We start from the raw sequence: 14,847 nt of genomic DNA, 5'->3' as shown, positions 1-14,847 counted from the left end.
ACAGTGTAACACATGGTTAAATATCACACGTTAGTACATGTGGCTGCAAACTTGAATCCATACACTGAAACACTGGAGATAGTAATGGCCACAAACATAGAAAATCATCAAATGAAATAATACCTTCTTGACCAAATGCACAAAGTGATAAAGTGACAAGCTGTATCACATCCTGACAGCATGAATCGGAAACTCATTTGTCAAGTATATGCATGATGAGCCTACTGTAGTCGATCTCATTCAAATACGATCTTTTGCTTGGATTCCGTCTCTTTCAAGCCCTTCCTAAAGGAGTCAAGGCAGGTTAACACTGAATAAACTGTAACCGCCCAATCCAAATAAACGATGTGTAGGTTCTTGACCCAATCAGATGTCAGTTTTCCAAAATAACTTGGAATCTCTCCTTTATCACCTTGATTTGGAAATGTCAATAAGTGAAAAAAATTGTTTCACAAATGTAGCTTTGATAACACTATTTGGTGTAGATGCCATGGTGCAAAGAAACGACAGGGTGTATACACGTATTTACAATGTATATAGTACATTCTTTATTAATCTCCATTCAGAGCTACCTGTTTATATCAGAGTTGCTGCTCCGTATGATCTGCTTGCTTGTACCGAGAGTTTAGAAGCCTAAACACGGATAGATTAGAAAGTTCACCTTACATGACCTATAGTGATGAGATCTTGATGAATAGAGGCATTTAATCAGAGTAACTGATTTAGATGAGATTGCCCCCCCCCCTCCAGTTACAACAACAAATGTTCCTGGGAATTGCCTCCAGTGATGCACGAATGAACAGTGATATCAAAGTCAAGAATATCAGTCTTTGTCTGAGATACAGCAAATACCCTGAAAACGCTGCGATGATATAACCACGGCAACATCTTTGGTTGTGGGGGCAGTGGTTAAAGCGTTCCCTCGTCACGCTGAAGACCTGGGTTTGATTCCCCACATGGGTACAATGTGTGAAGTCCATCTCTGGTGTCCCCCGCAGTGATATTGCTGGAATATTGCTAAAAGCATAAAACCATACTCACTCGTTCATTGGTTTGGTTGAGGGTAACACACATTCTTCTACTGACAATACGTATGAACCACATCTACAACATGTTTACCAACACAGAGGATTCAAACAACTTTAGGGCTAAGGTGTCTTAGCTCTCAGGCTTTAATCTGTAAACCCCCGTGCACGACCACCTCTCCTTAAGCAAAGTTCGCTCTCAAACAAGTAACCAGCATATCTGGCACAGTTTGTGTTGAAAATACCCTTATGAAATTCCTAATTGCATCAGTACTGGCAAAGTTTGTTTGTTTGTTGTTTAAGGCCGCACTCAGCAATATTCCAGCTATATGACGGCGGTCTGTAAATAATCAAGTCTGGACCAGACAATCCAGTGATTGACATCATGAGCATCGATCCATGCAATTGGGGACCCTTGAAGGTCTTCAGCAAACCATGCTTGCCGTAAAAGGCGACTATGCTTGTCGTAGGAGGCGACTAACGGGATCGGGTGGTCAGCCTCACTGACTTGGTTGATGCATGTCATCAATCCCAATTGCGTGGATCGATATTAATCACAGGATTGTCTGGTCTAGACTCGATAAATTACAGACCACCGTCATATAGCTGGAATATTGCTAAGTGCGGCGTTAAACAACAAACCAACCAACCAACCATGCAATTGGGATACGATGACATGTATCAACCAAGTCAGCGAGCCTGACCACCCGATCCAATTAGTCGCCTCTTATGACAAGCATAGTCGCCTTTTACGGCAAGCATGGTTTGCTGAAGACCTATTCTACCCCGGATCTTCACGGGTCTACTTGCAAAGTCATTGAGTGAATTCAGACAACACGAGACTTTGATGTCACCTGTACCACAAGGCAAGTATGCTGGCATCTATTACTGATATCATTTTATGCTTTAGACACCTGCCACCCCCTTGCAAACAGAAAGGGGTCATGATAATCCAATATTTTAGGAGGCAAGGTCAAACTTTTGAAAATAGAGTCAGCCTGTCAGTGTCTGACATTGCCTCAACTACCTACAATACCAACAGGCGCCTTTGCTTGTCGTAAAAGGCGACTAACGGGATCGGATGGTCAGGCTCGCTGACTTGGTTGATGCATGTCATCGTATCCCAATTGCATGGATCGCTGCTCATGATATCAACCTCCAGATTGTCTGGTCAAGACTCAATTATTTTCAGACCGCCATCATATAGCTGGAATATTGCCGAGTGCGGCGTTAAACAACAAACAAACAATACCAATACTTACCATTTTAAGCCCTGCCTTTGCCAAGCAAGTAACTAAATTTAATTATTCATAACATATTACCATGTTGATCTTTTAATCATGACTATAGCCTGAACTCATTTTAGAGTGTCTTACCCCACGGTCTACTTACTGGGTTGGAGAGGTCCAATGTCTAATGTTGACGAATGAGTCACACTTGCGTAGTACAATAAGGCTATTTCACATTGTCACAAAATAAATAAATATTTTGATTCCCACAATGTAACAAGTTGCTGTTCACATTTATTAAGCAAGGGGGAATCAGTCAGGTGGTTTTGTTCTTAAAAGAGCACATGGTAAAACAGAAAATATGAAACAAGTTACAATGTTCCTTTACTGTTGGGTGATTCATGTTGCCATTTCTGGACAGCTTTCTCTGAGCAAGATTGGTAATGTGCAAAATTTAGTTCTTGATTAAAAAGTGGTCTAACCCAAGCCTTGTAAATTTCATAAAGTCTAGTAAGTTCATCTAATAAAAAAAATCAAATAACATTAAGATCTACTGAGCACATGCATTTGCTGTGAAGGATAGATAGGGTTTCCCTCACAACTATCACATATGTTGGCAGTGAAGAGGATGTCTGTTAACAATTTAAGTAATGTATGGTGAGATTCTCAGCCGAAACAGGAATATAAGACTATGATGTAATAGAGGTAGGGTACTTGAAAGAATTACTAACATCTAATATTTACAAGAGATAAGGTAGGGCTAGGATTCAGAACATTTTAGCACAAAAGTATTACCACTTTCTACACTGGAACACAAAATACTGTCGAAATGGATCATAGCCTTTACTACTACAATCATTGCAAGACAATAGTTAGACCAAAACATGATTAGTATTTACCATGCTTACATAGACAGGAAGCTACTTACAAATACAGTATGAATATGATTTGCTCTACTGCTAAAATAACATTAAAGACAGTTTGTTACAGTATCATGGTGAATCCATTTTCATTGAACAGGGTTCTGCGGTGGGTGTGTCACAGTGCACAACATGCCAGGTGGACTGGCCCACAAGCAAACCTTCCATCTGTGCTGCTGTAATCAACAGCCTATGCAGATCTCCATTTCTATTGTCATGTCATGATTTTTGTTAAGTGATGAGTGTGAGTGAGTGAGTGAGTGACTGAGTTGGTTTAATGCCTCTTTTAACACTATCGCAGTTATATCACAGCGTATCAACTTAATGTGGGAGGATAGCCTGAAGTGATGCAGGTCTCAGACGTTAACCACTAGGTGAAATCCACAAGGACGGGTATGGTGCTGACAAACCTAGAAACATAATCGGGGCGAACCCACAATCATAGGTTTCTGGCGTAGCCAGGGGACGCAACTATGCACAGCAAATCGCAGCATCTTTGGCCACCCGTGCCCCGGGGGTCATTATCGGCTATCACAGTGCCACGTACAAAAGCAATTCAATGTCCCCGGTTATCTTCCCATTGCATGCAATCATACTCCACCGTCCTCCAGTAAACATGGCTAGTCACTGGTCGTTCCTCATTATCTGGTACACCAAACATGAATGTAATGTCTATTGGGTCAATTGGTACACAGAAAACGTGAGAACTCTTATTGCCTTCTATGTAAGTTCATTGGCAATGTGTCCATCCTGATTTCTTAATCACAACAACAGCTTCTGGGACATTATCAAATATAGACTAAAAACATGAATCTCTGCCCAATAAGCATGATCAGTCCTTGTTTCCTCCGGATTATTATCAGTGATTGAATAGTATCTGAGTTTAGATCATCACAATGGTATATGCAAACTGTCCAAAATATTCCTTTTTGAAACAATTGTTGGTTTCTGATTATCTCAACATGCTCAATTAACCAGATTTTGTAACATTGCTAAATCCAACAACTTCAAGGTTCTGAGTGTCTGTAACATAACCAAGGCTACGTAAATTACATTAAGTAATACGTTACCACTTGTTATACCAAGGCTGTTGTCTCCCACAACTGCTCTTATAGCGAAATCTACCACAGAGATCTCAATTACCTCATGAAGCACGTGCATAGCCACCTCAGCTGCCATGTGACACCCTTCACTCTTGTCGTGTACCTTGACTGCTCTGAAGCGTTCCTGTTTCTCTTCCAACCAATGTCGGACATGGATGTCTCGCTGTCTACCACCCCCTGGGATACTGGATGTGGGGTCAAACCTGCACGAGATCAGGGCGCTAGCGGCAACATTTGCCCTACACTCCAATATCTCTGTTCACAGAATATTGCGAGGTTGTTACTGGCGTTCTGACTCGGTTTTTGCCAATCATTACCTCAGAAAGGTTTCTGATGAAGACGTGAAGGGTGTGCACCGTCTTAGGCCGCTCATCGCGGCGCAAGCGGTCATCTAAGGGGTGTGCCCAGCGTAATTCCGAAATCCTCAGGCGTCAGACCTTGCACGGTGGTCAATCTGGGTCGACTCCAATGTTCCCACCGCCGTGGGTACAGGAGTGGGGGTCCCGCAAACCAGCGCACTCACACCACAGCTGAGGGCGGCTTTTTGTGTGTTTTGTCCTTATTTGTATTTTGACAATTATGTATTTAATTGTCTGTCATGTATTCCAACCTTGTAATGCATGCTTACAAATATTGGAATTAGGTCACGCGCCTAATGCATACTTGAAGTAGGCTTGCTCTTGGGATATACAGTCCGAATGAAATTAATTTCCCTCTCTCTGACTGTTTAACCTGATCTAAGATTTAGCTCACACGGATACTGTGTTCTCTTCCGCTGCGGCGATGAAATACCTATCCAGTGAGGCGATGAAATACCTATCCAGTGGGGCCGTTTGGAGTCACCAATCGTTTAGCAAAGATGATTGAGCCTTACAGTATGCGCTTGACAGTGCTTTGGTATCCCTATAGGGTAACGCCAAGCTGGGAGCATGCGCATTGAGTGCTTCCGCCTAGTTGTTTACTTCCGCTGGTCGGAAGAGACACGAGCAGTTAGGTGCTCGCCACCACCTACTATGGTAATCAGCCTCGGTATAACAAGTGGTAACGTATTACTTAATGTAATTTGTAGAATTTTCCTATTCGGAATATTCTATAGTAATTCGTTACCACTTTGGCTGATGCCCGCCCGACCGTCCCCTGAGCACTTGCTCTCTCGCTAGAGACAAGAGTGAAGGGTGTCACATGGCAGCTGAGGTGGCTACGCACGTACTGCATGAGGTAATTGAGATCTCTGTGGTAGATTTCGCTATAAGAGCAGTTGTGGGAGACAACAGCCTCGGTATAACAAGTGGTAACGTATTACTATAGAATATTTCATATAGGAAAATTCTATAAAACTGGAATATAAGCATAAGACGTTCTGGAAAATATACACATAAAAATATTATTTCTGCCTGACGAAACTTAACGTCAAAATCTATGTCATCAAAACCACACCATTTATCTCTTAATGACATAGTCATCACATTAAATAACATAATCATAATTTTACAGAATCAACATACTGAACTAATTATCTTAATTTCTCTGTGGCAGTCCAATGTTTACTTAATATCACGATCTGCTTAGAACAATCCCTTAGTAAGTCCAGCTACACAGAGATGAGAACCAGTATATCACAATCGGTGTCGGTCACAGCCGTCCTCTACATGTTGTCTTCCTCCCCTGCTTGGACGACCACTGTGCTGGCAAGAACATCATAGGCAGCGCGACTGTACTTGAAGAAAAATACCGTGAGGCATGCTGGGAAGAAGAAGGCTATCGTAAAATTCTTGATCACTGATCTCACAAGGGCACTGAAAAGCAAACATGATGATGTTAGACTTCGGCAGATAAATTATTCATTCTCAGTGTGGCTACTAGACATTATTTTATAGTATACAACTTGATTTGTAAAAGGTAAATTCTTCAGAGTCAGGAAGGGATCTGAATGTGACAGACTGCTTGGAGATGTAGGAATGGTATTCAACACAGACACAGGAACTGACACATTTACAGTTAGACTTCAAGTCAAAACCAAAATACAATTACACATTTCAATAAACTATCATTGTGATTTCTTCATGTTTCTTTACACTATGTTCCTGGAACACATGAAACTGACAAGCGACGAGTAATAACGAGTGTATTTGTAGTGGTGTAATGAAACGAGGCCATTCGTAATTTAAGGCGGTGAAATGGCTCAACTCCGTGCTTGAATCTAGGAGTATATGGCTGCAAGAATGGTACCCTGTGCAGGGGAAATACTGCTGTTTGAGTGATGTAATCTGAGAACTCATTGGTTTGTCTTCCTGGTGTCCTTCCCACAGGACTTAGGCTATAGCTGTATTTGTTGGTTACAAATATCAACACTGCAAAATGTAATCCTGGGACATGGAGGAACATTTTGCTTGTTTGCTTGTTGTTTAACGCCGCACTTAGCAATATTCCAGCTATATGATGGCAGTCTGTAAATAATCGAGTCTGGACCAGACAATCCAGTGATTGACATCATGAGCATCGATCCACACAACTGGGATACGATGACATACATCAACCAAGTCAGTGAGTCTAACTACCTGATCCTGTTAGTCGCCTCTTACAACAAGCAGTCGCTAATTATGGCAAGCATGGGTTGCTGAAGATCTACTCTACCCCGGATCTTCACGGGTCTGGAGGAACGTAGTGTGTACATCCTCTATTAGTAATAAGCTGTAGTTCTCTGAGTTTCAGTAAAGTATGAATCACCAAAATATGTGTTGTAGAATTGTATGTTTTGGTTGCAGAGACGATTGCAATAACTTTGATAATTCATCAAAGAATTTATCTATTCTGACCAATAAGCAGGTCTAAAATCATCCAAAATATTGCCCAGAATACCCGTCAGCCCAGCTGTTGTTTGTAGTAGCGTACTCATTCACTGATTAAGTGAGTGTTGCATTATGCCCCGGTCAGCACTCAATCCCCTGTTCACCTGACAACTTACCTTCCCCAGCCAATGTTCTGTGCAGGATAGACAAGAATTCGGTTATGTCCCACATCGATGATGTCACTACACGAAACGACTTTCAATCCCAGAAGCCTCTTGCCAGGTGTTGAACCACCGATTGTTCCAATACCTTGACGTAAACATAATGTCTGAAATGTAAAAATTAATTTTGGTTACCATGGTTACACACTACCAGCAGTAGCAATAAGGGTGGTTTAAACTTTATTCGCATACTTCGTCAGCTTCACCTGAAACCTCATTATACATTTAATAGTATTAGCATGTATATTTCTTCTGAAACAAACATCAATTCTCAAACTACAGATTGAATACATTCATCCTAATGTCAAATAAACCCAGAAATCAGTTTGAAGAATATTCCTGCTGACGACCATGGTAACCATGGTAACACAGACAGGGATGTATCCAGTATTCCGAACTAAGTGCCCTTGGCAGGCAGCCTGGGGGAAAAAATGGTTAATTTCTCAAATTGGCTGCTAAACAAACTTAGCCATAACCTTAGTTATCACTAACATAGCATGAATTGGGAAATTTATAGTTCCAATTTGGGAATTTTCACTGATATCTGCCCTTAGGGACTTAGGGATGAATATTGATGTCTGAGCAGGTCTAGAGCCATTGCTGATCTATCTATGATAAATAATCAAGGGCACAATGACTTTGATTAACTAAACACTTGTAAGCACTCTCGTGACAAAAGAACCCCATTTTACAAACCCATCCTATAACAAGTATTTGTCACAGAAGTGACGAAATGTCCCCCGCCTGTATATACACCAAAATACCAAATATGAAGACAATCCAGCGATTAGTTCTTGAGATATCGCGGCAACACCGTTTTCTAACTCCAAAAGCAGATTTGCCTGCTGTGACCTTGAAAATGGGGTCAAGGTCACCAAAACCGACTGGTGTCTGCGGTGTCTGTATATACACCATAGTTCCAAACATGAAGACACTCCTGCGATTAGTTCTTGAGATATCGAGGCAACACCGTTTTCCAACTCCAAAAGCAGATTTACCTGCTGCGACCTTGAAAATGGGGTCAAGGTCACCAAAACCGACTGGTGTCTGCGGAGTCTGTATATACACCATAGTTCCAAATATGAAGACAATCCAGTGTTTAGTTCTTGAGATATCGCGGCAACACCGTTTTCCAACTCCAAAAGCAGATTTGCCTGCTGTGACCTTGAAAACGGAATCAAGGTCACCAAAACCGACTGGTGTCTGCGGTGTCTGTATATACACCATAGTTCCAAACATGAAGACAATCCTGCGATTAGTTCTTGAGATATCGCGGCAACACCATTTTCCAACTCCAAAAGCAGATTTACCTGCTGTGACCTTGAAAATGGGCTCAAGGTCACCAAAACCGACTGGTGTCTGCGGAGTCCGTATATACACCCTAGCACCAAATAGGAAGACAATCCAGAGATTAGTTCTTGAGATATCGCGGCAACACCGTTTTCCAACTCCAAAAGCAGATATGCCTGCTGTGACCTTGAAAATGGGGTCAAGGTCACCAAAACCGACTGGTGTCTGCGGAGTCTGTATATACACCATAGTTCCAAATATGATGACAATCCAGTGTTTAGTTCTTGAGATATCGCGGCAACAAACAGGTGGGACGTACGGACGGACGTACGGACGGTCGTGAATACTATATCCCTCGCTTCGCCCTTTTGCGCGGCGGGGGACAACAATAAACTAATACAATGGTCAAACTCAATATTCAACACAAAGCATAGGTCAGAAACTTACCTCAAACATGGTAATAAGAAGTCGATTTACAATCTCCATGGCGATAACTTCAGATGTGATAGCGAAAGCTTTGTCATAATCCATTTCTTCCAGGTTGAAAAATAAATTGTAATCAACATTGCCATCCCTGAAAATAACAATGAAACATCATGAATAATATTAATATTAAGTCCTTAACACACAAAAGGTCTGAACTTGATCAGGAAAGACGTATATGCTAAAAGTACAATCTTGAGCGTTATCGAGAGTCAGTTTGACCTATTGAAGCATTAGTTATGTCAAAAGATTTCTCAATTGTACCACGTACGCATACAACAGATGCAATAAACATCATATTCCTTGAAACAATGTAACAACAAAAACTTGACACAGCTTACATGATTTACGTAGGTCAGCATGACCTACTACTGAAATAATTTGTATATATATCAGGGGGTTTCTAATACCAAAATTTCTTTATTGCCCAAGGACAAGCCAACTTAAAATTCTACTGGCCCAGCCTGATTTTCAACTTGCCCTGCTAAATCGCTCGGAACCTTAAAATGTGAACACTATACTCTCGACTTGATTTGTTGTTTAAAGCCTCACTCAGCAATATTCCAGCTACATCATGGTGGTTTGAGAATAATCGAATATGGACCAGACAACCCAGTGACTGATATCATGATTGATATCATCTATCCACGCAATTGGATATAATGACATGCATCAACCAAGTCAACGAGCCTGACCACTCCATCCTGTTAGTCTCCTCTTATGACAAGCATGGGTTCCTGAAGATCAATTCTAACCCAAATCTTCACTGGACTTGATAGCATTCAAGTAACTATTGGAATTAACCGATGGAATGCCAATTGGGATTTTTTTCCAGTGAGTAGACTGGTCCCCTGCCTCCTTTGCCCATGCTCACTAATGCTACACAACAGCAGGCTAGCTGAGGTGAAGCATTAGGATAGGGAACAAGTCTAATCTAGCAAGGAGTTGAGAAAAGGGGGTAATTACAAATTATTTTTGAAACACATGATGCGTCTACTGCTGTCTTTCGTACTTGGCCGTGGGCTTCTAAATCTTATTGTCCAACTTCCATGACACTTTATTTTCATTGGTCAGGCAAGTCAGGCATTCTAATTGAACACCTTGACTGAACGACCTTAACTTTACGTAGGGTTCACTTAAAAAGGAAACGTTCAGGATGGCATTTCACACGAATACTAAGTCTCATAGACCATCAATCAGGGTTTCTTATCAGTTCCTTATCTAAGATATTCACTGACTGTATTTTAAAATGTCTCGAAGATCAAATTTGGGAATGACATAGAGATGTCCAATAAATATTTGATAAATCATTTAAATGTCCCAATGCCATTTGTCTCTTGCAAAGTTGCTGCTACCAAAAATGCATTTTGAGTACATTCATTATCATCCAACTTCTAAACAAAGTTATAGGACTGAAAACAGTACACAGCATATGATATGACACAGGTAGACTTACATATAGCCCAGTTCTCTCATCACAATGACAGTAACAACAAGCTTAATGTAGAACAGCAGTGTGAAGTCAATCAGCTCAGCTGCAACTCTCTTCCAAAATGATGGCAATGCGAACTCGGTCCCTGAATTTGAAACATGTCTATAATTTTCACCAACATCTCTTTATGTTTTAAAGCAATACAAAAATACAAGTACACCATTTAAACAGACCAAGATTTAGCACGAAAGGAGTTTATAATCATCATAAACATGATAAAATGACGTCCTATTTAAGAGTTTGTGTCTATATTAATTCATGAATTCTACTTCTTATACCAATATCATGATTACACCGTCCTAACATAGCCGGTCTGTGACTTCGGCCACTGGTATGAAGCCAGAGAATAGTACAGTCATGTTTACTCTACTTATCTCAACTAATAATTGTCAACATAATAATGCTAAATTCTTCTGAAAATGATGATAAAAGCTGAGTACGGCCTAATGGTCTCAAAACTGCACGAGGTGAATAAATAAATAAAATTTTGTAGTACTGCAAAATGTTTTGTGTATACAATTAGTATATGTTAATGTGTGTGTTTTTTGTTGTTGTGTGTGTGTTGTGCATGTGTGCACGCGCATGCATCTGTTTGTCTGTGTATTGCTTAAAGTTTCAATGCTGATGAAGCAACTGTAAGTCCTAATGCATCTTTTATAACTATAAATCTGCTACCATGTTTACTGTTTACCAGTATTGTCTGTATCTCATACAGACCTTGTGGCCTCTGTCCTCCTGACCTCTCGGATCTAGCCTGGGCTGGCACTGTTTGACCAGTTCTTTGTCTCAGGTTATTATGGTTGTGTACTGAGTACTGGCCTGAAACAGGAATATCATTTCTTAAGCAAGTTAAGTATTATCATGTTTTTGTAAGGATTACCATAAATCTCATTTCATTAAAATGAATACCCTATTCAGACACAGAATACTGACTTCGAGCCGACCAGTCCTTGTTTTAGCCCCTTAATGCTCAGTGCCAGACAGTGAGTGAGTGAGTATGGTTTTATGCCGCTTTTAGCAATATTCCAGCAATATCACGGCGGGGGAAACCAGTAATGGGCTTCACACATTGTACCCATGTCGGGAATCAAACCCGGTCTTCGGCGTGACCACTAGGCTACCCGACCGCCCCCAGCGCCAGACAGGGTAACAACAAGTACCATATCTTTATGTCTTTTGGTATGACACGGCCGGGGATCGAACCCCGTACATTCTGCTCTTCAGGCAGATGCTCTACCACTAGACCATGGAGGCGGTCTGTTGAACATATTGAAGTCATGATAAAGTCATGATGAAGTATCATGCATGTCATGTATTCTCTTTATCATCATGACCATGTTTATTGATACCACTATCAATATCACCATGTGAAAATGCAAGTAATCTTTGCACTGACAAAACAACAGGGCTATCACCTAATCATGCTAATCACAGTGATTAGAATTTGTGATAATTATCAATTATTCCACAATCAAATTTGGGAATTTTTAACTAACATTTGCTGTAGACATGGTAGAAATGGTTTCTATATTTCGTTACCTGAAACACCTGGATAAACTCATGCAATAAATAAACATCATAGAAATACTCAATTACCATGGTTACTGTATCAAGTGCACACTGAATTATCCATAAACAGAAAGGTATAATATACATAATACCAAGTCACATAATCATGATAACAGTAATATTAAACATAAGAAAACCTAGGAACAGAACCTATCATGGTTATGTGGAATTGGATACTTTCACTAACATATTTTAACACTGAACCTGGCTCCAAGTTTAATAAATTCATCTCATGTATTAATGTAAACTCTATAGAGCTGCAAATTAAGCACAAATACAGAGATTTAGTTAGTCCTGATTAGAAACCAATATTCAGCACTAAGTCTGCAGCAAATGTCAGCAAAAATACAGAGGAAGAGGCATATATGTTTAGCTGAATATTATTTCATTGAATGCAAAAATAAAATAAAATGTTAAATTTAAACAATGTTAAACTCAATCCAATCCCAAAAGCTCAAAGTTAATTTAAAGCGCCTTCAAAACACTAATATAAGTCAGGGCTCAAAAAAGACAAAAAAACGGTGTGCTCAAGGCCACTGGACTTGTTTTTCAGGTGTGCCATTTTGAAGTTATCTATATTACCCAATAATTATAACAAAAGGCACCTCATCCATTAGATCAAAATTTTAATGGAATAAATGTGTTTCAAGGTTGCTGGTTCTGAAACCTGTTGAACCAATGAAATTTTTTATTGTTATTTTTCAATCTTCGTTTTCCAACTGGTTGACCATACTCTTTCGAAATTTTGAAAATTATTAATTTTTTATCCCTTTCACATATAACCATGATTTGTACTTTGAAAGAGGCCAGTTACTGGGAATGTCTCCTGTTGATTCATGTTGAGATAATTTTGGCTTTTGTTCATCTGTACAATCACACATGTCAGATGTGTAGGCATTCAAATTTTGCTTCTTATAGATTTTCTAATTTCAATATGATAGCACTATTACTAAGCAATATAGTTTGTTTTCCTTGTTCGTTGTCTACAGTAACTTTATTAGAAATTAGAGCAGCAGGATAGAAAAAATATACGTATTGGAGTTTTACTTTTCAGACTTTCATTTTGACAAATAGTGCCGCCTGCTAGGTTTTTCACAGCAGTCCATTTGAAAAGCATGACATACGTAATATTTGTGATAATCTGACAAAAAACAAAAAGACGTGATTACATTCAAATGCACGGCCTATGTAATATGAAAGATATTCTGACAAAATACAGAAAGAAGCAAGTACATTCAAATTTATTTTAAATGACTATGACCATTCCCATGTGGCACTTACAAAAAATTTAACCATGCCATTTCTTATTTTATTATTATTCTTAGTAATTTCAAGCCCTGATCAGTCATTTCTGTAAACATTTTTATAACCTGATCATCATGACCATACATCATGTACATAAACACAAACATTTCATGGGGAAATCATAGAATCCTTTTGCCACCCAAATGTATTATTAAACACTAGATACAGCTCAAGAAATATTATTTTTTATCACTTCACCAATCTCGTTTGCCTCTTTGATTCTTAGGGTTGTGTTAGGTTTAGGGTAGGTTACCCCAATTCTATCTTTAGCCCAAGGATTCTTCAATGAAAATAGTGGCGAACCTATTCTACATTGGCTTCCATTTTATAAACATTGGCTCTAAGTATCTTGTGCACTTCAGCAGTGTTGTCATGATTGTAAATTTCCCACAACTCATAAACATGTAGAAATACCTGCTGCTGCCGAACCTGTCATCCCTCCTGGTGGAGGACAACTCATCGCATACAGTGGCATCATTGACATGAAACTGTGCATGGAGTTCCAGCAATGATAGTGCCATAACCACTGGCGGACTGCTTGTGCGTATTCTCGAGCATTCTTATACGTGTTCATGTTGAAATCAGTTCCATTTGTTTGATTTTCAAAGCCTACACCCATTTGTGGGTTTGTAAACTGTACATTAGGGACGTCTGCATGAGATATAGTTGGGGATACATAACCACTTCGAATTTCCTGATCCTTGTCCGCCATCTTTACCGTGACATCTCGCTTTCTCTCGTTTGGCATATCCCAATCTCGTGACGTTCTCCGAGATACTCAGGAAGGGCAGGATTTCATTAGAAACATTTTTTTTAAATGTCAAGCTGGACTGGGAAAAATCACTTCATAAATAATGTATTTACAAATGTAGCATAGCATAAGGAGAAAATATATGATGAATAATATCAATCGTATCATCAAAACCAATGGAATCTTTGACTCGCAATGATATATTCATGGACCTCATTTACACTTTAAAGTTTACATCATCAAATAAAATTCTATCAATTTTAAAGCTTACACCACTTTTGAGAATTCGGGATTCAGAAAATATCTGAGGACGAAATTCGGTATATCTAGGGCATACAAGAACATAATGGACCCACGAAAATCCGAGTTAAATTCGCTCTTCACAGCCCATGAATTTCACGTGCTTGTCGAAAGGGGAAACTAATAGGATCGGGCTGTCAGACTCGCTAAATATTGGTTGATGTATGTCATCAGATCCCAATGTTGCGTAGATCGATGCTCATGATGTCAATCACTGGTGAAAACCAACAGCTAGTGATCCAGGAAAGACAACTCAGTCCGAATGAGGAAACTTCGTTGATGCGTGTATAGTCACCGAATTTAAGCATTAGAGCAATCTCATGCATCGGTATTATCTAGCACGACTACCACAGAACTATGTCCACCTGCA

General features: G+C 39.8%; 1 protein-coding gene across 1 annotated transcript; it reads right to left on the bottom strand.

Moving 5' to 3' along the window:
• Positions 1-1,711: 1,711 nt before the first annotated feature.
• Positions 1,712-14,150, bottom strand: LOC124147635 (protein FAM8A1-like). Its single transcript, XM_046518316.2, has 6 exons — positions 13,841-14,150; positions 11,270-11,371; positions 10,517-10,637; positions 9,025-9,151; positions 7,243-7,394; positions 1,712-6,073 (listed from the first exon to the last, which is right to left on the bottom strand). The coding sequence occupies exons 1-6, from the start codon at positions 14,136-14,138 to the stop codon at positions 5,923-5,925; spliced, it is 951 nt and encodes a 316-aa protein (XP_046374272.1). The 5' UTR covers positions 14,139-14,150; the 3' UTR covers positions 1,712-5,922.
• Between the last annotated feature and the right edge of the window lie 697 nt (positions 14,151-14,847).

Source organism: Haliotis rufescens, unplaced genomic scaffold (genome assembly GCF_023055435.1).
Source record: "Haliotis rufescens isolate VD_foot unplaced genomic scaffold, xgHalRufe1.0.p SCAF_1, whole genome shotgun sequence".
Lineage (NCBI taxonomy): Eukaryota > Metazoa > Mollusca > Gastropoda > Lepetellida > Haliotidae > Haliotis > Haliotis rufescens.
The sequence above is the reverse complement of the archived record's forward strand: the minus strand, read 5'-3'. Positions and strand labels throughout refer to the sequence as shown.

What these genes read in the sequence shown, in the direction of transcription:
- LOC124147635 (XM_046518316.2), bottom strand. Translation starts at nt 14,138, where the DNA reads ATGGCGGACAAGGATCAGGAAATTCGAAGTGGTTATGTATCCCCAACT. An exon ending in AGGAGGACAGAGGCCACAAG is followed by an intron (nt 10,638 to 11,269) that starts GTCTGTATGAGA and finishes TTTCAAATTCAG; the next exon opens with GGACCGAGTTCGCATTGCCA. An exon ending in TTCTTATTACCATGTTTGAG is followed by an intron (nt 7,395 to 9,024) that starts GTAAGTTTCTGA and finishes TTTACATTTCAG; the next exon opens with ACATTATGTTTACGTCAAGG.